The 26,098-nt window shown below is 37.6% G+C and overlaps 1 protein-coding gene across 1 annotated transcript in view; it reads right to left on the bottom strand.

The window, feature by feature from the left end:
• Positions 1-26,098, bottom strand: part of CCDC146 (coiled-coil domain containing 146) — an 87,758-nt gene that overhangs the window by 23,614 nt on the left and 38,046 nt on the right. Inside the window, 6 exon segments of the mRNA XM_074144555.1 lie at positions 290-517; positions 1,846-1,919; positions 2,489-2,686; positions 3,271-3,328; positions 12,110-12,319; positions 16,979-17,061. Coding sequence (XP_074000656.1) covers positions 290-517; positions 1,846-1,919; positions 2,489-2,686; positions 3,271-3,328; positions 12,110-12,319; positions 16,979-17,061 — 851 coding nt within the window.

Genomic DNA, 26,098 nt, shown 5'->3' with positions numbered 1-26,098 from the left:
AGAGAGAAACTTCCTAAAAGATTTCCCTTTCAGAGCAAAATCCAGTTTCGCTCTTGCAGGATTTTATCAAATACTTATGCTTTTTGATGTTCTTATTCAAGCCAGATCCTAGATTCCAGTAGTTTATACAAACATTTCTGAAGTCAAAAAACAAGCCTGATAATTTCTAGTCTGCACTGGCTGCAGCATAAAACTTGAAAACATAAGCAATACAGCAGAAAAAAAAAAATGTCTTTGAGAACAGAAAACTGTTCACTCATACTACATGGTTTATGTCTACTACTCTCACCTGTCTGATAGGACCACTGATTCCTTCTCTCTGCTAATTTCTAGTAATTTTGTCAAAGTAATGCATTCTTGTTCTTTGCTAGAAAGCAAAATTTGTTTCCCATCCAATTCCTTCATTACATCTTTTCTTTCTTGCAAAATCTCTTCAGTCCTTTTTTTAATGGCTTTCAGGGTACCATTCAGCTCTTCTATTTGGTCATTAAGGGCTTCTTTCTTCTTCTCTGCATCGCTGTGGATATATTTTAACAAAAGAGTAGGGGTTAACATTTCCACATGCATGTTTAAATGGCAAAATGTAAGTTGCTAGTTTTCATGGACACACAAAATAATTTCAACACCACAACTGTCTAGATTATATGTTTGAAAGCAGACTACATGCAGTGAAAATCTTTAAATGCCAATACAGATCAACAATAAAATTGTAGATGGCCATGGGACTAACAGGCATCTTAGCACCATGACAGTATTAGAAAGACTTCTACTAAATTGATTTCTGTCCAAATTACTAGGTACATGGGTGTGACACTTCTAAACATTATTCCCAAGGCTGAAAACTCCAGTTAGTTCATTCTGGGATGCAACACAAGCAGAAAAACTCATTTAAATGCTTTATTATTAACAATCTACACAATGCACTAGATTTTTAAAATTGATTCTCTGTAACACTATAGCAAAAACTTCTTATATTTATGATAGCAGAGTTGCATTAAGTAGTGAGGAAAATGTAGAAGGAAACCATTATACAAGTTCTAAAACTGAGAAATTTAATGTAGTCAAACAATTTCTATATTACAAATACGGACTGCAAGCAGGAGACACAAAAACTTCACTGTAACCTCATGCCCAAATAGGGTACAAAGAACATCCGCCATCTGGAAGGCACTTGGATCTGTGAGTGACCTGGCTGAAACTGCACAGTGTTAATTAGATTTTACACATACAGAAGGCAGCACATGCCAGAGGAGAAAAACCCCAGCTACACAAAAGAGAGTAAGAAAAGGCTGGCTACTGGCTTACTTTTTCCATGCCGAAATGTTAGAGATGAGAATTCGCATCAGGAGCTTGCAGCAAAGCACCTCTGACTAAAAAACTGGTACAGAAGTATCACAGGAGAACGACCCTTTAGCTCAGGCCAGACTGTTAGCTGTGAAAGCTGCTAGTTTCACTGAGGCCAACAGAGATAAGCTAATATACAGTCACTGAGGACTAGAAACTGTAAAAAAGCCTTACTGCTAGATTAAATGGTAAAATTATTTTCCATTACAACTCTGCTAAGTAGATCTAATATATAGTAACGCAGCACAGTAAGGTGGTTAAACAATTTTTGATCAAGCTTTATTCTAAATTTTTCTTTGTTGTACTTAAATATAAAATGTTTCACTGCATATACTGTATTTTTCAGTACAGTGCATGGATTTTAAGTGGATTATAGATGCTTTTTAAAATGTTGATCCTAATTTTAATCAACAACTATACTCAGCATTCTCTGTAACAAACAGATGAAAAGCAGTCACACATACATATTTATGTATCTATAATTATTTATTAAAAGCATACATTTTTTTCCGATTCATCTTCTCAATTTCTTTTCCAAGTTGTGCTGGAACACCAAGGATCTTAACTAGCTCATCCTAGTGACAAAACAGAAAGTTTACATTGATAGCCTCAAAATCTGGTGAGATTTTATAGAAGTAATATTCACCTAGAACTGCTGTGAACACGGGCAAGAAACATATTTTGGTTTGAATTTTTGTTTTGAAACTAAACATTATGATATTTCATTATGTCTGCAAGATAAACATTATGCTTGAATATTATTAGTCCATTTGACTGTTACGTATACCATGGAAAGGAAACCGGCAAAGACCTGGGTATGTTTTTTAATTGTCAGCATAAATCTGTATTAACTTGGATGTAAGCAAATGTTAGAGCAGCCTACAACAACACAACATAGCAAACATGTCATTATAAAAACCACATTTTTAATCAAAACTATGACTATTATTATTTCCTAAAGGAGCAATAATGGATATGGCACAGCAGCATGTTTCACAGTTATTGAAAAATGATGTAATATCTGAGGTAATGCCATCTAATGAATTTGGAATGACAGACAACATCCAGAAGACTCACCATTTCCTTGGACAAATGCATGTACCCATATACACATACATGCACACACACACAGAGATATTCGTACACACAATTAATTTTATGTTACTTTTAAATTAGCCTGCTTCTCCAGAAGCTTTTCCACTTCTTTCTTGTCTGTTAACATCAGCTTTTGCTTGGACAAAACACCTTCCTTTATTGCATTAATTTCTGCTTTCCTTTGCATTACTTCTTTGCAGAGCTCATCACAATTTTCTTTCAGCTGTTTAATTTTCTTATCCATCTCCTTTAAAAATGAAGTAAATAGTAAAGTTTTGTAAAAAGTTTTGTAAATAGTAAAGTTTTTAGTAAAGTAAATGAGGTAAATTTTTATTTTCCTTTTTACATTGTGCAGGCAGGCTTGTGATATGACAGAATCATTAACACTGGATGATGGTAAGATTTTTTACAACAGGTATAGAACATTATTTTTTACCAGGTATATGTTTCTTTTATCAACAACCAGCAGAATTTTATTTCCAACAAAACCACAAATATCCATCACGATTTATGACTGCAAATGTATTTTCCATACTCACATCCTAGAACCAAAAATCTGCAGCTACCTCTGCATGCAGTATCCATTTGCTGACTACAGTAAAAAATTTTCTTGAGTAAAGAAAAGCCAGATCTTTTCTGAATCAGTTATTCACTGCTTGCCCTAGGGTTATCAAACCCTAGTGATATAATTGGCCTCTCCTATAATATATATCTCTTGATTTTTCTATGTATTCCAGAGCTCTAGAGCTACACACTGTGAAAACATTCATTGATGTTTTTGTGTTAGGTGGCAGAACATAAACCATGGCTTTTCTCATGTTTTAAACTTACCTTTTGTTTTGGAATTCTTTCATATTCATTCTCCAGAAGCCTTTTTTCTTCTTGCAAACTACAAGAAAATCAAAACAGAGCTAAATATATTAGTAATATGCCAAAAATTAAAAAGTACAGAAGCCTATCCTGTGTTAGACTAAAACGTATGGTGAATTATCATCAGGGGCAACTGAAAGGTGTCCAGATTTAAAGGCAGGTTGCTGACTGGTAACTAGGTCATACTTATGCAGGTTTTTTCTATAGTGCACATCTAAACTTTTGAACCTGATTCTTCATAGTCTTACCACCTCCTGCAGGGGTGCATTTGCATTTGCATTTGCTTTGGAGGTCCCTTCCGGCCTGGACCAATCTATGAATCTATTTGTGCCTCATTCACCCTTATCTAGCTCTGTATAACAGGTCAGAAGCCACCCTACACCCACAGTTCCTCCCAACCTCAGTAAACAAAATTTTAACGTGGAACTGTGGCAAACGGAAAGAGTAGGTGGGTTATAAATATCCACAAAAACATCATACATCAAAGAAAGTGCAGTTGCTAGCGAGAAACTTTCTTTTTCCTTTGAGTGATTGCTCACGCACGCATTCACACTGTAAACAACCGTAAGTGAATCTCCTCAAATCTGAACAGACTACTGTGAAAAAAAAATACTGAAAAGGGACAGAGGATGTAGACTAAATCGATGAGGTACAGAATCATAGAATTGCCTAGGTTGGAAGGGACCTTTAAGATCATTGAGTCCAACCATCAACCTAACACTGAAGAGCCATGATCTTAACATATATCCAAAACTATGTTGCAATTTAATTTCAGGCAACATGAGAGACAGATGATGAAGGAGGACAGAAGGATGAAAGGAGAAAATAGGAAAGCTCTTATATCTTCTGGGTGTATTTTTAGTAATGTTGCCCTGAGAAAGGTGAAGGTGTGAATACAAAAGTGCAGCTGAACCAAGAAGCACGTTACATAGGGATTGTCTTGGTGGTGGGTAGGTAAATACTGCCAAATATAAAAAATTAGCCCTAGTGAAGAAATACGTCAGTATGTCCCCAATGCACGCACAGAACAATTCTGCACCTACAGGAGATAAATGGGCTACAGCAGTCTGCATGCTGTCACAACCAAACTGAACTTAATTAAGTCCATGTGCTATTGATTGAGAACAAGGAGGCAGGTTCTTGCAATGTAATTAGTATCTACGGTGACATTTCTGAGTCTCAGGCTATAAAGCTGGGGAACAGGTGAAACAACCAAATCTTCTGTTCCAGATATAGCAAAGAATAAACTTCAGCACTTAAATTTGTAACTCAGCTGGAGGATGTACTTCCTGGTCAGGCCTTCTTGAGACTCAGGGCAGCCTGTTAGAATAAATAACTCTTTAAATAAGGGGAGTATTAACAGAAGGGGACAGGCCTTCATGAAGTAGCTGTGTCACTTGGAGCTACAAACAGTGGCAAGGGAGTCCTGGGTCAGTCCCACCTACCCAAAGCAGCTACTACAGTTGCCTCTGAATGTGGTTGATACAGAAGAGAGGCAGCTGATGAGTATTTCTTTTTTCTCTGAAGTAGCAGCCTAAGACTTTGTGGGGCAGTGGTTCAGGTTTCAGAAGGTGGTGGTCATGGGGAGAGGAATCAGTCCCCTAGTTGCCAACTTTATGGAGGATCCTGCCTGGAATCTTGTGCTCAATTCTTTATCAGTGTTGATTTAAGGTTCCTCTCCCCCACAATAAATTGTTTCTTACATTTTGTTCCTCCAACAAAAGGAGAAAAGCTTATACCTGGAAGCCTCAAAACAGTCAAAAAAGAGAACTGGCTGGTGGTGTTGCAATCCAAAAAAAAAAACAACCAAGCCATGAAGAGCAAGCTCTGGCTCAGATGAAGAGCAAAGAGAAAATAAAATAAAGGCAGAGAGTAGATGTTGTTGATTTACAGCTCGTATGTATATTTGCATGGGCAAACTACAAGTATGCCTCTAGAGGGATTGGTAATCTAAAAACTAATTTGAATGCCAGAGGGTTTGAACACCCACAGAGTGAATGAGGTTTCAAAACAGATCTTTCAAAGAAAAAAGTTGAATTTATATCACTCTTGTACAAAAAGTGATAAAATGAATTATTGAAAAAAACAATTCTACTGCAAAATCTATTATAACTTAAGAAATTGCACACAAGAGTGAAGACACAGGAGTATTTGCAGGTGTACAGTGTACAAGCAAGTAGAATGAATCACCATAAGGTGATTCAGGAACTACTCCTTTTATGTGCCACTGCTTACAGTCAATGAGGGAGAGCAAAGGGATCAAACTGCATTGAAAACTGAGCTACTTCAATTCCATGACAGCATCTTTGGTCTGCTCCTCTGTACTGTGCCCGTAAGCTACAACTGGGTATATTGTGTCGGAATGCCATGTGGGGCAACCACAATGTTTTCACTGAACAACAGGTTGCCTAAGTGTATAAATAAGTTAATATGGACAATTCATATTCCCAACACATTTTGGCAGGATTTCTAGTTGGACTCCTTGGGACTGGCATAATCACACTAATTACAATGAATGTCCACTCTGAACAAATACCCATAACTCTTTGACTGCCACAAAAACTGATTAAATAAGTCCTGTGCAAACTGATTAAAGAGGTACTGTATTGTTTGTCATCAGTCCGTGCTGTGCCCTCTTGAATATCACGCCAGACGATCAAAAGAGCAATCCCAAAAATCAGGAGGGAGAGCAAAGTTGACACTGTTTTTTTGTCACATTCCTCACTCATGAGGACAGATTCCTGTGGAGCCATTCCAGTTTCACAACAAAGACTTTTCAATCCAGCAAAAGTAAAGTGATTTGGACACCTCATTTTCTGTGACATAAACAAGGGCAACGCTGAATGGCAAGCACCAAGTTACATTACCTTAAGAGCTAGCAGACCAACTACTTCCACACAAAAACGAGTGAAGGTGGGGAAAGAAAAAGGGGGGTAAAAGAAATAAGTTAAATCTCTCCCTTTTAAGCAATGAGTTTGGTCCCCATATGAGCTGCCCATATCCAAAAGTTAGACAGGTACCCCTATGCTAACATCCCCAGGCTTCCTTATTGTTAGGGATAAAAGCAGGAACTGCCAAAGGGGAGGTCATCTGACATCCCAGGTACCTGTTCTAGGAAGAGATAAATTACTGGTTAAAGATAACATATTTGTCTCTGTTGACTCTAAAGGAAGACCAGGATGATTAACTCAGACTGTGAAATCAAATAAGATTCTTCACATATTTTACATTTAATCTCTGATTGAATAGATATATGGACACAGAAGCCTAATGTAAGGTAAGCAGAGAAAATCTGGTCTTTCCATTTAGCATTTGAATCTCATACTCTATGATATATGGACACCAGCCTTATGACTGCCTATAAAATACTTAGACATCAATCACAACAACAAACAAAATAGCTGCAACTGGCATTAAGCATTTAAAATTCCCATTGTTTTATAGCCCTTCTTTGATGAGCATATTTTTCAACGTCATGTGGTTTTTATTATTATCATTATTATACCTATAACAACATACATAAGGAAAAGAAGATGAAACTCAAGTTTAAGCATTGATATTTGCAAATGTTTCTCACATTGCTTTACTTATTTTCATGAAGCTTAATAGCAGTACTGTACTTGAAAAGCTATCATGGATGCAGATGTAATGAGTTAAAAAAAAAGGCAGTCGGAAAATTGGACCATTAATGAAAATACATTCCAGACTTTTCCCTGAGAGATGTCTACAGCTGCAAACCGACACAGAAATAAAAAAATTAAGTCAGAGAGATTAAGAAATGTAGTGGTAGTTGTCAACAGAGGTCCGTTTCAGTTCCTCAGCCCACAAAATAGACAGAATGTTGTTATCATCATGAAACCCATCATGCAAGAAAGCGAACTCCTTCTGCTACTCTAACACATAGCTGGGATTGATGAGGAAACCACAGGTCTTCAGCACCTCACAAGTAAAATCTAGTGACCACAAATAGAAGATATCACAGCTGACAAGCAGCCAGCATGAAATTCCCGTAAGGCTCTTAGCTGTAATTAGTTTGTATGTACCGGAGAATGCAGTCACAAGACTAGTTGATAACAACTTCAACTGTAACTCAATTTATTTTACTTACGACTTGTAATTCTTTACTAGAAAAAACTATAGACAAAAGCTTAACTTTTCACTTTTTAATTATTGAGTGACTAATCCTGAAATAATTACAAGCACTGAAATAATTTTCCATACTTGCAATGCTTCTACAAGGACAAACTCAGTTTTGCAATCCTGACTTGCATGCAATAGCATGTAGTACTTCAGCGAATAGCCATTTTGCTACGTGCACAAATGACTGTGAGGGCTGTAGACTGGACCTAGGCTTTAAAATAAAATTGTTTTCAAGAATCAGGCACCTTTAACCTAACAAACTCTTGTTATAGATAATTTCATTGCAGATTAATTGTTTACTTTTAAACATATAGTTTAGATGATAAATTAATTTAGATGATAAATTTATTATTTCTCAATAATAAACTGTTGTTGATACTATCACCTGGTAAAGAAAAGCAGCTCTTGTTTACTTTGTCTCACAAACGAGTACTTTAAGCCTCACATGGACATTAAAATGAAGTTTCCTCAAGCTAGAACAAATCCTTGCTGATCACATTGATCTCTTCCTTCTTCTTATGCTAACCTGATTTTTTGGTCTATATTCTTACTTACTGAGACTTGTTCAGTCCTCTCAGTTTGTGCTGGTTTTGGCTGGGGTAGAATTAATTTTCTTCACAGTAACTAGTATGGGGCCATGTTTTGGATTTGTGCTGGAAACAGTGTTGATAATACAGGGATGGTTTAGTAATTGCTGAGCAGGGCTTACACAGAGTTCAGGCCTTTTCTGCCCCTCACACTGCCCCACTGGCAAGCGGGCTGGGGGTGCACAAAAAGTTGGGAAGGGACACAGCCAGGACAACTGACCCCAACTGACCAAAGGAATATTCCATACCATATGATGTCATGATCAATATATAAAGCTGGGGAATGGAGGAAGGGGGGATGTTCGGAGTGATGGCGTCTGTCTTCCCAAGTAATCGTTACATACGATGGAGCCCTGCTTTCCTGGAGAAGGCTGAACACCTACCTGTCCACGGGAAGCAGTTTTGCTTTGCTTGCATGAACGGCTTTTGGTTTACTTCTTAAACTGTCTTTACCTCCACCCACAAATTTTCCCACTTTTCTGATTCTCTCCCCCATCCCACCACAGGGGAGCGAGCGAGAGGAATCCACACGTGTGGTGCTTAGTTGCCGGCTGGCGTTAAATCACGACACAGCTACAGAAGAAACTTCATGGCTCTGAATGCAATTGCATCGGAACTGAATTGGGATTGCTATTTTTCCTTTTACTTTATTACACTCGCCAAATAGCTTTTGAGCAGAAGAAAACTCCTTGAGTCAGCTCTGACTTTGGGGTAGTGGCCCAAATTTTATAACCTCAGTAAAATCCTTCCAACTGTTGCTCCCCTCCTGTGCTGACCGCTCAGGCAGACACACTAGCAGTGAACCCAGTACAACCGTACAACAGAACGGGAACACAAACTGGAAGAGGCGGCACTACACCCATGCAGTCACCCTGGAGGTGACCTTCCTGACAGCTAAAGTGCATCAGAGCTGCTTCTGAGTACCTCTTGTACCTGTTCAAGCTACGAAAAATGTCACAAAATTTCTGAAAAGCTTCTGATACTGCAGTGCTGAAAGTAATTTAAATTTTCTCTTGGAATGTTGAATACTCATTGGAACAATAAAGAATTAAAGCAGAAGATGATATATCATCTTCAGCTGTTGAGCAAGGCATCTGATCTGGAGAAAAGTTTTTTACAGAGGCAAGCAAATAGGACATGAAATATGGAAAAGAGAACATAGAATACTAAGGGACATTGAGACAAAAATAACCGCTAATTTTATGGTGTATCTGTATGACTCTTCAGAAGAAAATGTTTACAGATTTGAATCTGAGTGTCAAAAGGGTGCTAAGTGACCTTAGCTATCAGAGAAAGCGAATTGAGGCAGGACCTAAATGTAGCAGAGAGTAGAAAGATGCTTCAGGGAAAGAAAGGCTCAAAGAAACAGGGAAGCAGAAGATCTGCAGAGATTGTCTCTCACCTCCAGCTCAGCAGTATTTCTGAGTAGACAAGATCCAAGACTTCTAAGAAAAGGATAAAGCAATAGATTATAGACACAGATACTCCCTTCAAAAGCTTTTCCCCTCCATGTTCCCTGCCTGCTATACATAAGAAGGTAAATAAGCAATATGTTTGTTTTCAGACTAAACAGCCATTAGTCATAATTCCCAAAGAGAAGTTTACTTGTAAGTGCCAAGCACAGCTGGGACTGTATTAATACAGTTGGACAACAAGGGAAACTATGCTCCAGGGAGATCAAGGGCCAAGAAAGGTTGGACCACGAGTTTCTATACTGAGAAATTAAGGAAACCAAGCAGTCACCTAATGGTAAATTCAGGCTCTCTTTGATGCAGCTTGCCCTTGTCTATGACACTGCCCATACACACAGGTATTTCAGAAGTCATTTTTTTATTATTTGTATAAATCCATCAGGCATCTTCATTTTACATTAGTGCTACTATTTGATCACCTGCTACTCACATCTCTATTCTGGACATTTATTTTCACTGCCTTCCACAGGGACCAAACCCATCCCTTCTTTACAAACAACTATTCACAGCCATTATCTGTTTTTATTCATAGCTCATTTCCCCATTATTATTCACTCATCTGTTCCCCACATAGGTATGTATTCTACCAGTCCTGTTTGTTCTACACTACTCCAACATGAAAATCTCTCTCATTGAAGCAGTATCTTCACTCCCAGTAAACGAATCCACACATAACCAAGGCACATCCTCCTCACTCCACACCCACAACACACAGAAGACCCAATGCTACCACCAGTCATGAAACGAATTCCAAACAAGGAACAATTAAATAATCTGTAGCTCTTCAGTTTAGAAAGCTGACAAATTGGGAAGGGGGGAATAAAATAGAGACCTATCAAACCATATTGCAGCAGTGAAGATGAAGAGAGGATGAGATGTTCAGCGTCTCACCCAATACAAGGACTACAGAGCATGCAATGAAGCTGATAGGAGTCAAGTTCAAAAAAGATAAGAGGTGCCAGTTCTTGTGTAGTTAATCTGTAGAACTCAGTTGCTCAGGGTGTTGCAATGCCAAGAAGTTTATATAGTTGAAGAGGAGACAGGAAAACTTCAAGGGAGAGGGATCAACTGAGGATTCCTAAATATAGAGGAATTTGGCCATGAAATCCCTGTATCACAAATAGATGGGGCTGTGCCTTTGGTCGCTATTAGATACTGCGCCGTATGGACCTCTGGTCATTCTGTACAGCTGGTTTTAATCTCATGCAATATGTAAGACCAAACAGAGGAAGTTTCTTATTAAAGTGAAAGAACATTTTTCACAGTATGACTGACCCAAAAAGTGTACTTTAAATCTGCAAAAGAGGATATTCAACTCATATATAAGAATTAATGCAGTAAATGTGCAAGGGTAATTGAAACAATATCTAAACTGCATTTTGTGTAGGACAGAAATCTCCTTTTGAATAGAGGTAGAAAATAGAGTAAATATCCCTTAAACACATAAACACACACACCCCTTTTTTTTTTTTGGAAAAGTGATGCAAAATTAGTGAATAATGTTCATAAGAAATGAGAACAAATGGGTAAAAAGCACGATATTCTGAAGAGCTCATTTCTGGACTGCTTGGAAATTGCAATAAATTCTGTATTTAATAATTACTTCAGGAAACTTCATGTTGCTTAGTTATCTCATAGCAAATAATTTTTTCCAGATGCTTTCCATGTTTCTTTACTTCTCCCACTCCCAATTTGCTTCTTTCTCAAGTTTCTTTCTCTCTTAGAGCAAACATTTGGCTCTAAAAAAAATCAGGAAAGAACTGCCAGAAAAATCTGGTCTATGCAGTTTGCACAGTGCCCTTGCTCTCCTTGCAGAAAAATAGCTTTAACTGCTGAGCTGCTGACATTGTTTATCTGTATTTATATATACCAACTGCCCTACAGCTGGATTGAAGACAGGTAAAAATAGAAAGCAACTCACAAAAGGAAAATACAAATTCTTTTCCACAGGTACATATTTTAAAAAACGCAATACTACTGTTTGTAATTTTACTATAAAAGCTTCATGTACCTCATGCAGATAATTAAAATATATACAATATCAAGCTTATTCTGGGCTTTTTTCCTTTTATAGAAATGTCAAGTATTCACTTCTTTCACAGCAAATTTCTCATTTTTCCGACAGGAGAATATTCAAGTACTTCTCCTCCTTTAAATATCTAAATAGAAAAACTTCAATAAACTGTGCTTCTGATGTAAAAAATAGCATTGGGTCTATTTATAACATTGTTTCCATAAAATCCCAGTCACTAGATCTCTAAGACACTTTAATAATTTGTATTAAAGGTGCCCTAGACTAGAATTGTCCCTGTTAATTTTGCCTGCCTGAACATTAATCATGCAACGTAGTAAATTTTAAACAGCATTTCAAAGGACACTGTAGCATGTTCTAAAATTAAAATAATCTACAAATATCGCACCAGGTTGATTTTATTCATCACTGAAAAGCTGCTGTTACTAGGAAAAGTTCATGGCAATTTAACAACAGCCGTCAAGAAATGTGTCCATGTAAAATGGAGAGGAGATTGAATTATATTCTATGTTATTATCGTTGTAGATAAACTATGATAAAATCAGCAGCATTTGACCACTATCACCTACCATTCCATCTTGAACTGAATTTCATACTCTCTTTCTTTAATAGCATTGTATTCATTTTGGCAACTAAGAAGTTGTTGCCTTGTTCGGGAAACTTCACTGGAAGATTCTTCAGGGAACTGTTCTGCTTTTTCCAGGTCATGTTGCTGTTGTTCCAGTTCTACACTAAGACGTTTGGCTTCCTGTAACAGTTGGATCTCAGATTCCTGTAAACTACATTAAATACAAAAATTTAGAACAGGCAATGAGAAGCATAAGCTTTGTATTTACACTTCTTTACCTACCTATAATACTTAATTCAAGGTTTTCAAGATGAGATGGGATTAAGTCCTGAATAATCTGGTCTGACCTCCTAGTGGACCCTGCCTTGAACAGAAGGTTGGAACAGAGAGCTCCTGAGGTCTGTTCAAACCTAAATTATCCTATGATGCCATAAGAGCAGTAGAATCTGATGTGAGGGTATTTTTCTGCATACCTAGAGTTGGAGTGCAATTCATCTCATCTAATTTTAACCAGGTGAAAGATGATTAGTTAGTCTAATTTAATTGCCTAGCACCTCCTAGCACCAGCGAAGAGACAAAGAATCCATTTTATCCTAAGAAGGGCTGAAGGCTAGGTCTGAATCAGCGTGGGGACCAGTAACAGGGAAGGATTCACCAGGAGAAGGTCCAGTCTGAGCTGTATGACACCTTTAAGTATTTACTACATACCAGGACAGTCACCCAGTGCTATTTGCATGTTGCTATTGCTGTAGTGTTACTAGTATCTGAAGTAACTCATTTAATGATACACAAGCTGCAAATACACTTGTGGACTTCTGTGGAAGCTTATTATAAGGCTTGTAGACGTGATCAATTGTCTGATCTGACTTGTATTAAGTCTAGCTTCACAGAAACAACAAACTGTAATATTCTGTCATTATTAGGAGATTGGTATTCACAATACACTGAGGAACCTATGTGGTGATAGCTGACTAACAGATCTTAAAAGGCTTTTAGTAAAATGCAGTGATTATTATGGAAAAGTTATACAACACGCAACATATAAACCTTTTCTTTATGCTATACAAATCATTGTGTATGCCTTCCAAATATTTTTATAACTTTTGTATAATGGTATACTAAAATTAGTCACAAATGATGTGGAAGAATAAAGAACTATCATTTGCCTTCTATTAATTACAAATATAATGCAATTTAATACTTTTTAAACCAAAGGAATTTAGAATCTCCCATACTGAGAAACTCTATACATAAATTTTACCTCAAAGATGACATTTATGGCTTAGCAACAAAAAGCAAAATTACGTATCACACTGAAGAATTGAGTTGAGATGGTAACTATAAAAACACAAAATATACAACTGACTATACTGCATAAACGTAGTTGAAATAACATAGGAGAAAAGAGTTTTGTTTTCTGTAACTTTTGTGCTTAGATAACCACTTCCTTTTTTAAACCAGAAAATAAGAAAACCACAGACTTCAACAGGAAACAAGAGTGTGCCTTTATCATGAACAAATAACTTCATGTGTGATGTATTTTCATAGTAACTTTTCAAGGGAAAAATAAATTGACTTATCGACACAAGATCCCATACAATATTTAGATCTTCTTTAAGTCCAACAGAATGTATACTGTTTTAGGAGAAAATGTAATTGGTTGCAGTAAAACACATTATTTCAAACATAATTCTTACATAAAACACAGATTTTACATAAAATTACATAAAAACATAAGTTCTTCTATTTTAGTATTGATTTTTTCAAGATAATAAAAAGATAAAAATAGAAACAAGAACTGAGTGCTGAACCTAGACCAGATCTTGCTCCCTATAGTAACCAACAGTATTTTTTCATGTGAAGATTTAAATTTAATTGAAGACAATGAAGAAATAACTGAACATCTACACAGTGTACACATCTAGAACCACATGAGTGCAAAAGCAGGCTTGCCAAGTCTGATGTGGCAGATTTTGAATTTGTGAAGTGATTAATAATTTAACATAGGCTTAAGAAGATGAGATTCCCAAACTATCAATGAACCATCATTATTACCTGACTTTCTTACAGCTTGATGTATCAGAATATTCATATTAGGTTCCTAAATTGAGATAATAAAAATAAAAGTTTACAATTTGGCCACATGATTTTGTGATCAAATTGGTTTTCAGGGGCCAAATATGAGCTCAGGTACATAGCTTTATGTGCAGCCTCACTGCAAAGTGGATGGGTAAGACAGCACCAGAATGGGATGGCAGCCTGTTCTCAGAATTTCAGCTGTGCAGCAAACATAAATTTAAAAGCATGAAACACTTTGAAGAAATGTCTCAAAGATGTTATCTGCCAGGTGACATCTCTCAGCTTTCCAGAATGCCAAATTGTGCAAAACTGAAACCAAGAAATAATGGACTATTTACCACTAAACAAAGGACCACACTATAAATTTACATATCTGTGTACTCTAGCAACAGCCTTGGAAATTATTTGCATACAGACTAGTTGCGTGCATCATATTAGACAAAATTGTGTTGTATATCACAGAGATCAGTTGCAATGGTTTGGCATAGCTGTCACAGGGTTCTACGCTGCTTAAGATGCTTAAGATTTTCTCCTTGAGATTTTTGTATGCAACTAAATGAAAGAAGAACACACACAGCTTGAAGACTTCAACTGCCATCATTTGTTTCCATATGGCATTGTAGCAGCGGTGGGACAGATGGAGATAATTAGGAAAGAGATTAAATTCAACTGTAATAAGTGAAAAAATAAGTTCTTGATCCACAGAACCGTACTGCACATATAAGGGTGAAGAACTAAAAATTAAAAAGTGGTATTCATTCTGTGAATGGTTCATTGCAGGAAAAGAGTATACACACACACTGAACCTATCACCAGGACTCTTTATAGCCGACAGAGAAAAGCAGATACTTGCAGATGTCCATATAAGGAGGAAGCGTGTGGTCCCTATTTTGTTCTATAGACCATTAAGGGGCTCTAGATACCTAGTTCAGATGTGCACGTCTACTCATGTTAACACATGGGCAAGTGAATCCCACTTTTGATGTCTGAAAAGTTCTTAAAATATACTGGAGACCACAATCAATTTTTGGTAATTGATTTCACTTGCTTTCTTTTAGCAATAAGAGAAATTTATCTGTGGAATTTAGTACTTGTTCACGTGTTGGCAATTTTGCTTTGACACACGACTACATGTAAGTAAAGAATGTGACATGATTCTCTCTGATTGACTTTCTTACAGAAGTATGGCAATTTCATACTTCTATGAGAACCATGGAAAGAATGAGAGATGTAATCTACCATCTCATATTTTCATGCTTTTGGTGCATTTTACAATGGTTTTACAGTGGTTTTACGTGTGACAGAAAAGACAGCTGAGTCCTGTTTTCACTCAGGCCATATTCCACTTATTAAACATACATAGGAATTTTCTTTACATAAAAGAATGTTCTATATAAAAGAATACTATATAAATATAATATATAAAATAATATATGTAGTAATATGTTCATATGTTTTTCCAACCAAAGACTGGTTTCAAACTAACACTGGCTACAAGTCAATCAAGTTCAACAGCTACTGGATTTCTACTTCAGCTCAGTGAACATCAGTGTGGTAGAAGCCTTCTCAATCAACTAATCCAAAGTCCACATAATATGTTGAGTTCTGAGCATTAAGAAAATGCTTCCTGCATTTTCTAGGGAGTTGAACTAGTTTAGGAGTGCTGTTTTTAATTTTGCTTCCCAAAAATATCTGCTATGCAGTAATCTGAATGAAGTCAGATGACTTCTTACAGAGTCAGGGCCATATTCTAACTGCCCATTTTATTAAGATGAAACTAGAAGACTCAGATAACCTCAGGAAAAACTGTATTTTGAGGATTTTGGGAACTCCTTTTCAAATCACTTTACATTATTTAGCACTTACCGCTATTCAGATTCCCAGGAGGCACACCAAACCCCAGCACAACCCAAGTAAGCAAGTATGACTTGAATTAGTTTTACAATCCTTAAATTAGGCCTTAGCTTCAGTGACAGAACAGCCATGGTTCTCTTATAAGCAGAACTGCCATAAAGGTTTTCATGTGAACTCTCAGGGAAATTGGGCTAAAATACTGTTAATATGGTGGATATCATAATACTTATTACAGAAATATAACAGGAGTATCATGATGCTGATTTTGCTGATAATTATGGGTATACCATAAGTAATAACAAAATTATTAATCACAAGTACTAATGTAGTATTGCAATATTTGCAGTAGGACTGCCCTGTTCTGTGACACACTGTTCACCTAATGCAACTGTATTATCTCGTCCCACTTCATCCCTCCATTTTCTTTTCCTTCCACTAACTTTCTAAATCTATTAGCAGTTCTGTCTCATGTGATTGTCAATATTCTCTGAGGGTAAAATTCACACCTATTTAGATGTGACAGAATCTCATTTTCCTTCTTAGAAATGAGCCTTTAGCTCCTTCAGTTGCTCTCTGTGATGTTAGCTCAGCAGGTCAGAGTCTTTTCATGTGTTACAATCCAGGCTACATGATCTACAAATATATCTTTATTTTAAACTTGCATATTGCCTTTTGCAGTTTGTCCTTCCATCCATTGCTGTTATTATTATGTTTATATTACAAAGATGTTCAAACAAGTATTTAAATATCCCAAATTACCTTGAAACTTCCTGTTAAATAATACTGTTTTTCAGCCTTGTGTTCTTGCTTCCTCTTTGTGAACAATCACTGTAAGAAAGCCTTAAACGGGAATTGGGCTCCAGCATCAGGAGAAAATTACTCTAAATATGTAATGCTTCGGCTACTTAAACAGAAGTCTAAAAAAAGCATATCGTACCTTAACACAGTCTTATGCAGCAGAGTATACTTTCCCTTCAGCTCAGCTACTCTGGTGCCTGTGATTTTTCCAGCAGAAAATAGCTATGGAAAGGAAACAGACAGTTATGAAACCTTCTAAGCAGTAATATTTTCATTCTGCTGCAACTTTTTGTAACTATAATTGTCAGCCTTTTAGTTTATACAGTCTTTGGTAACATACCATATCAAATACATAATCAAATCAAATATACAGATGAAAAAATGCTTATTTACATAATAATACAAAGCAGAAATATAAGAATATAAAGAATATGTCTGTCAGGACTACAGTGCTACTTGCACCATTTCTTCTCTGATTTTCTGTCTGTATTAATATTTCATGATAATTCTGTCTTGACTTCGAACTCGGCCTCTAAGTAACTTGTTTTCCACATTGCTTAACTGGTTCGGTTTTGGTATACACCAGCTGGCCTGAGCAGGTAAAACTGAGGCTTAAAATCCAGTTTGTGCTAAAGTGTTGTGTCCATAAGCAATATGGTTGCAAAAAAAAAGGAGCTGGGCTCAAGCTAGATCATCCCCAGCCCACAAAACGTTGCCTTACGTGCCTGTGCAGGCCTTCGGCAAACACCAAGAGCAAACCACTCCATGTATTTAATACTAAAAAACCTGTATGCATGTGATGCAGTCTACCCATCTCTTAGGTGATTCCTCAGGTGTCTTTCTTGATGGCAGTAATTTGGCAGTAAGCCAGTGAAACAGTCCTTCTCAATAGAAATAGGAAATAGCACCAGAAGCCAGATTTTGCCACTGGGAAATATCACAGCAGCAACGTCATGCTATCTCCTGCAATTTGTCTTTAGAAAACCTTTTCTTCCCCTCTTTTGGTTACAGGTAAAGAGAACCAGGTTAAATACAGGAAAAAATGTAAGGTGATCTGGCTCTATACAAGTCCATAGCTAGCCTTTTGGGGCAACAAGTCAAATCTGCAACTTTCATGGGAACCTGCCAAGAAATGTGGTTGTGCAGATCTCCTGAAATAAGAAACAAAATTACTACAGCACCAGGAAAATCCCAGAAGCCATACTTCAACCCTTGTGTTTGACAAGGCCTCCAGGGAAAGGCCTTTTTCTGAGCTGAACTAAGGTCCATTTAAGAGATTCACATGTGGGCTAATCTGTAGAGGCCCCTTTCTTGAATATCCAGGAGAAACCATCCAGAACCAGTCCTGGAAGAAGAAGAACCCAAGTGAATATGCCAAAGGAAGTATACATTTTGTTGACAGCTCTTTGATTTATGTATTTTTTTAGGATCTGCTGCAAAATATTTCATGGTAGCAAAGACAATCTTTGCTGTCTGCAGCCCTGAGAAAGGGAAAGCAGATCTGTCTTTTATTTATTTGCATGAAATTAAAGATAAGCAGCTCTCAAATATTTATTTTGGCATCCTCTATGATCCAAGGATACTGTTCACTTAAGTTCACAATACTAACTAGATCTTCTGTGAGAAAGATAATATTTCCCCATCTCAACCCATTTATTTCTTAGCCTCATATGTAGCTATAGTTGTCCTCGCTATTGTCCTTTCTCCATGCTCCTCTGACCTGTGAGTTCCAGTTACTTACTGCTTAGACTCTCACTGTAGACCTAGGCCATGTTTGATGTTTCCGCAGAAATAAACTTACTTGCCCTTGAAGGCTATGTCCTCTGCTTTATATCCATAAGCTTTTTACATATTTTACACTTAATTTTCTCAGTTCAGTTCAAAGCTAAGAGAACTATTCCAATAAGGCTGGTCCTATAGAATGTGAAGACAAATAGCTTTGAGGACTACATAAGACAGACCGCATGGATAACATAACCAGCATGTCAAAGCAGGTAAGATGTCTTTGAAAAGTATCCTCACTGGGTAGTTTCCATTACCGCAACTTTATTTGGAGAGCCATCAGAGAGTCAGTGCTGGGCTGATCCCAGGCTGATCAATCCTGATCCCAAGATTTGTTATTAAAGCCCAGAACACTGTTTTCTCCAAGATCCTTGGCAAGGCAGAAGGCAAAGAAAGGAGAGAGGCAACAGTTTGAGGGAAAGAAATAGTCAGTTGTGGGAAAAGGGAGCAAAAACATAAGCCTACCTTAGAAAAATTGCATTATTGTGGTCATAAAACCAGATGAGACATGAGGCCCCTGATATACAAATATATAATGTTTTCAAGGCTGCCGTTCCCACATATGTGATAACTGGTGATGTATAAATGAAGTGAACCTCAGAAGCTCTGTTAGCTGAATCAATGGGTGCTCCAAGAAATTCACTGAATGTCTAGAACAGGGCTAGCAATTGTTTTCCTTACATGTTTCTCTCATGTTGAGGAATTTCAGATTTCCAGTCCCTGAATACATAGCCTATTGATAACAAAAGTTAGGGATAGAACTGCAATGACAGTAGGCACCCACTTGGACCTGGAACAAAGGTTGTGCACAGTCAGCAGGGGATGCGTAATGGCTTTTTGCAAAAGATACTGAAAATGCGTAGGGATAAACTTCTTTTAGAGCCACAACTCAGTGGACAGTATAAAGGAGAGAGTCTGTCTTGTTTGCCATCAGGTGGGCAGAGAGGTAAACAGTTTTCCAGCTGGGATGACTTTGGTTCCTACTAATATCTAGAATGGAATTAGAGCCAAGAAATTGACTGTCTTTCCATCTTCTGAAATGGCTATTCACAGTCCTGAGGCAAACTGTCTCTTGGGGCCATAGACATCCTTCAGTTCAATGGTAAATTACAGTAACTATTATAAGAATTTTTCGTGTACAGTTTCTCCTCAGAATATTTTATGCTTTATTCCATTGCATGGGAAAAAAGCACATTTGGCCTTCTTGGCTTGTAATCACAAACCTTGCCTATGCCCTATCTTTGGAGACATGCTTCTGCTTCTGAAATTCCATTCCAGATCATCTCCTCACATACTTTTTATATATATAGTTTACAAGGACAGACATCTTTTGGTGGAGAACAGTATTAGCTACTAAATTTCCCCTTAGCTATCAAAACAGCATTTGGAAAACTGTAATCTAAGTGCAACAATCCAGAACAAATCTTTACTTATGAGGATAATTTTTCACTTACATAAATTGGCTTAAATTGCAAGAGTGAGCATTATTTCCTTAACTAATGGCTGAAACATTGACTCTTATCATACAACCTTCAAATAAAAACACATAGTAATTCACCTTTTGCTTTTTTCATTTACCTCCATTTGGCTTTAGAAGAAGTGGCTGGAATCAGAAATGAAATCATGCCCCTGATTTTACATGTCTGTACTTAAAATGGATTTTGTCCTGAATGGTAGATACGATCTAATGGGCATTCTGGGTCTATTTACCCTGTTTAAAAAACATCTGGTATATCTAATACAATTATCAACAGTAAAATATAAATTAGACTAATTTAGCTGAAATTTGGATAGTCTCTGAACTGCTCTTAGCCAGTGTATGACTATAAGAAATACATTGTAGGCAATGCCTTGAGTCCTTATATGCTCTTACCTGCCTGTTAATTTAGTGTAAGTAGTCCTCCTTCCACAGACTCACAGATTTAATCTATTCTTAAACCAGGGAAATGGGTAATATTTCTAATATGGCCTATAAAGCACTATAGTGTATTATAATAATTATTACTAAGTAAGGCAACTTACACTAGTGTAAACAGTAAAACATCAACCAGGAACATTAAACCCATATATTGAATTTCTGGATGCCAGTTGCCTCTCTAAACGACAGGTTTTGCGTTTGGCTCTCAGATTAAACAGAGAAGTATATAAAAATTCTTGTAACCAGTTGTCATAAAATAAAACATTCATACAGCTTTATTGCTTAAGTTCAGTATTAGATTTCTTTTTTTAAATATCACAACCTAAATTGGAACTGGAATTCTTTTTACCTCTGTTTCTGAATGTTCACACTAGATGAGTCACATTTCCTTTGAGATTCTGTCTAATTTGAATTAGGTTCACCTTTGTCTTTACTATCATAAAAGGCATGTTTTAACACAGAATAAGTAACAAATTAAGTCTTAAATTTCACTAGAAACAAAGGTTAATAATTTTATTCCTCTATAGCTAGATAATGTTGGCTATGGGCATAGATATTGTTCTTTCCTAGCTGTGTCATGGTAAAAATTACAGGCTACTAACATATGTTAAGTACACAAATACATATAAATCCTGAGTACATGCACACTATTTCATTAACTTGAACCTACAGAGAGATTCTAAAGGTCCTACTCCATTTCATTCGATCAGTAAGAACTGAGACACATGACCTGCAGTGGTAGAGTAACTGCAGAATATCAGCTGCATAATTAAAATCTGGATTTGACATTGATTGGATTATCTTAATTTTTTAAAAATGTTTGTGTCCATTATATCTACCACTGACTAAATAAAATTTATACTATGTTCATAACATACAGAGAGCATTCATGTCTTGTATAAAGGTCTGTAGATTTCTATGAAGTCTGGTGCCAAGAGTCTTGCAAAGATTACTCAAAAAAAACCCCAAAAAACTAAAACCAAATCTCAAAATGGCCCATCTCACACATTGCACATTGTAACACAGGATTCCATTGATTAATTTGAATTACCCTAATTCCTAATAATTGCAACATGGACATTCAATGTAAGAAATAGATAATATTCCTAACATGTTTTATGAGTCTGCTATAGACCATCCAACCAGGATGTAGAGATAGACGAAATATTCTATAAGCAGCTAGGAGAAGTCTCACAATCGCTAGCCCTTGTTCTCATGGGAGACTTCCACTTACCAGATGCCTGCTGGAAATACAGTACAGTAGAGAGGAAACAGTATAGGAGGTTCCTGGAGTGTGTGGAAAATGGCTTCCTGACACAGACGGTGACAAAGCTGACTAGAGAAGGTGCCCCGCTGGACCTGCTGTTTGTGAACAGAGAAGAAGTTGTGGGTGATGTAATGGTTGGAGTCCATCTTGGACACAGTGATCATGAATTGATAGATTTTAATTCTCAGATAAGTAAGCAGGGAGGTCAGCAGAACTGCCACCCTGGACTTCCAGAGAGCAGACTTCAGCCTGTTTAGGAGACTGGTTGATAGAGTCCTGTGGGAGGCAGTCCTGAAGGGCAAAGGAGTCCAGGAAGACTGGACATTCTTCAAGAAGTAAATCCTAAAGGTACAGGAGAAGGCCATCCCTATGTGCCAAAAGACAAGCTAGTGGGGAAGAAGAATGACCTGGCTGAACAGAGACCTTTGGCTGGAACTCAGGGGAAAAAAGAGAGTTTGTGACCTTTGGAAGAAGAGGCAGGCAACTCAGAAGGACTATGCAGATGTTGTGAGGTTATGCAGGAAGAAAGTTAGAAGGGCCAAAGTTAGAACTTAATCTGGCTACTGCCATAAAAGACAATAAAAAATGTTTCTATAAATACATTAGCAACAAAAGGAAGGCTAAGGAGAATCTCCATTCTTTACTGGATGCAGGGGGAAACAGTGAAAAAGGATGAAAAAGAGGCCAAGGTACTTAATGCCTTCTTTTCAACAGTCTTTAATAGTAAGAGCAGTTGTTCTTGAGGAACCCAGCCCCCTGAGCTGGAAGATTATGAGAGCAGAATGAAGCTCTCAGAATCCAAGGGGAGATGGTGAGTGACCTGCTACAACACTTAGACACGCACAAGTCTATGGGGGCCAGATGGGATCCACCCAAGGGTACTGAGGGACCTGGCGGAAGTGCTCACCAAGCCACTTTCCATCATTTATCAGCATTCCTGGCTAACCGGGGGAGGTCCTTGTTGACTGGAAGTTAGAAAATGTGATGCCCATCTACAAGAAGGACCAGAACGAGGATCCAGGGAACTACAGGTCTGTCAGTCTGACCTCAGTTTCAGGGAAGGTTGCGGAGCAGATCATATTGAGTGCCATCAGGTGGCACAGACAGTACAACCAGGTGATCAGGCCCAGTCAGCATGGATTCAAGGCAGGTCTTGCTTGACTAACCTGATCTCCTTCTATGACAAAGTGACGTGCCTAAGAGATGAAGGAAAGGCTGTGAATGTTGTCTATGTAAACTTTAGTAAAGCTTTTGACACCGTTTCCCACAGCATTCTCCTGGAGAAACTGGCTGCTCATGGCTTGGACAGGCGTACTCTTTGCTGGGTAAACAACTGCCTGGAGGGCCAGGCCCAGAGAGTGGTGGTGAATGGAGTTAAATCCAGTTGGTGGCCGGTCACAAGGGGTGTCCCCCAGGGCTCAGTATTTGGGCCTGTTCTGTTTAGTATCTTTATCAATGATCTGGACAAGAGGATCGTGTGCACCCTCAGTAAGTTTGCAGACACCACCAATTTGGGTGGGAGTGTCAACCTGCTTGAGGGCAGAAATGCTTTGCAGAGGGATCTGGACAGGCTGGATCGATGGATTGACGCCAATGGGATGAGGTTCAACAAGGCCAAGCGCCAGGTCCTGCACTTGGGTCACAACAAGCCCATGCAGCGCTACAGGCTTGGGGCAGAGTGGCTGGAGAGCTGCCTGGCAGAAAAGGACCTGGGGGTGTTGGTCGACTGTCGTCTGAACATGAGCCAGCAGTGTGCCCAGGTGGCCAAGAAGGCCAACAGCATCCTGGCCTGTATTAGAAATAGTGTGGCCAGCAGGACTAGGGAAGTGATCGTCGCTCTGTACTGGGCACTGGTGAGGCCCCACCTCGAGTACTGTGTCCAGTTCTGGGCCCTTCACTGCAAGAAAGACATCGAGGTCCTGGAGCGTGTCCAAAGAAGACTAATGAAGCTGGTGAGGAGCCTGGATAAGAAGCCTTATGAGGAGAGGATGAGGGAACTGGGGTTGTTTAGTCTGGAGAAAAGAAGGCTGAGGGGAGACCTTATTGCTCTTTACAACTACCTGAAAGGATGTTGCAGAGAGGTGGGGATCAGTCTCTTCTCCTAGGTAATAGGCGATAGGACAAGAGGAAATGGCCTTAAGTTGTGCCAGGGGAGGTTTAGGATGGATATTAGGAAAAATTTCTTCACAGAAAGGGTTGTCAAGCATTGGAAGAGGCTGTCCAGGGAAGTGGTGAAATCACCATCCCTGGAGGTATTTAAAAGATGTGTAGATGTAGCCCTAAAGGATGTTGCTTAGTGGTGGACTTGGCAGCGTTAGGTTTACAGTTGGACTCGATGATCTTAATGGTCTTTTCCATCCTAAATAATTCTATGATTATTGGTAAAAACACTCAAGTTTAAGTAATGTGTTTGAATAAGCTGTGGGTTAATTCAAAAAAACAGTATACTTAAGCAGCAGTGACTGTAATGACTATCAGAGGTTCCAGATTTCAACCTTAGGGAAGTAAGCTTGCAAGTTAGTTCAAAAAAACTCATCATTCAAGAACACACAAATGAAACAACTTATGATAAAATAGCCAACGGTATTTACGTGTGTACATTCAACATACAAACATAACATTTCTAAATGAATGTTCTTCATAATTTTCTTCTAGCCTTTTGGCCATGTTTCTATAAAAAAAAAAAAAAAGAAAAAGAAAAGCTGCGCACAAGAGTAATATCTCAAGTTTAAAAAGAAGTTACATTTCAATCCTCCCTCTTCCTTCTAGGATGCACTCACAGCTTGTTTTATTGCTTGTAAGCTTGCACATTCCTGGGGTAAGTAAAACTGGTGTTGTCCTTAGTTTAACTAATTATGTTGCTACACTGAAAAGGAAAAGAATGAGTAAGAAGACACAGTAGTGAGAAAAAAAAAGACCTTGTGAATGGCAACTGAGGACATCTTTTTTCAGTCCTGTGTTAACCTTAATGCCCTGGAAAGGATGGAGATCATTTTGTTATACTTGTGATCTCAAATCTGGATTTTGGAATATAGTTGGATAAATAGGAAATATTCTTAAGCTGTTGAGTCTTCCAGTCCCTTTCCATGTCAGATGTACTTAACTGTATTTTGCTTTTCTCAGCTTTTCTTTCTTGTAATACATCAAACTGGGACCCCACACATTTTTACACACACCCAAAATTCATAGATCATCTAAATAAACTAAAATAAATTTTCCTTATCTAAATGGAGAATTACTGGAGAGTAGGATGAAGATTTGGCTGCTAACGGATGGTTGCTTGGCAACTTTTTGCTTTCTTTTTCCCTGTACTCCCATAAATATAATTACGTAAGAAGTATGGAGGTATGTATCTTGTTACTGGATTTACTTTTCTTTCCCGTTTAATTTAAATTTTCTGTTATGTTTATTTTATCCTATTAAGTTACCCTTTCTTTTACTTTACATTCACCTTTAACTGGTTAACATGAGTGTAATTTTCTAACTTTGTTACATTTTTTCATGTTACCTTGCTATCTGAAGCTTGGCTATTCTACCAGAAAAACAAAATACAACAAAAAAAAACCCAAACCAAATTCCAAAACAAATTGTTTCCTTCAATCAGTGAATAGTCCCATAAAATAACAGTACTGGGTAATCCTGTCCTATGACAAAGACTGTGGAGGGAGATTTTGCTGAAAAGGGGAAAGGGAAGGGCATATCCTTCATATTTTTCTAGCAAGGAAAGGTGGATTTTCTGGCTCTGGGCAGAAACCCTTTAAATGTAAAAATCTATGAGAAAAACAGAAGAATAGTTATGCTCAGATAGCTGTTCTACACACCTGCATAACTTTTTTCTATATTCTTTTTTTCTATATCCATACCTGTAAGAAGTTCATTATTTGCTTGCTACTAATAGTTCACCAGAGCTCTCTTCAAAATGTCTTGAAGAAAATTCCAAGGAAAAGTGAGCCCAATTAAATGCAGTAGGCTTTTGTATTTTGCATTTTAACAGATTATATTCAATCCTTTCTGATAGTCAGCTCAAAGCAATAGATCAAGGAACTCATCTGGAATTTCAAAACAAGTTTTCTCTAACTCAAATGTGATATAAGTAAGAACTGTAAGAACTTTGACATTCCCCATTTTGAATTTCAAGGCTTTTTAAGTTTCTTTTGGGACTCTCCATAAATTAATAAAACTAATCCAAATTTTAAACTTAAATAGATGATGCAACCTGAATGTTAATCTAACTTCTTGCACTCTTGACAAAAAGCACCAAGAAAAGCACGAAGATAAATATAGCCACCACC

Source organism: Numenius arquata, chromosome 2 (assembly GCF_964106895.1).
Source record: "Numenius arquata chromosome 2, bNumArq3.hap1.1, whole genome shotgun sequence".
NCBI lineage: Eukaryota > Metazoa > Chordata > Aves > Charadriiformes > Scolopacidae > Numenius > Numenius arquata.
The sequence above is the reverse complement of the archived record's forward strand: the minus strand, read 5'-3'. Positions and strand labels throughout refer to the sequence as shown.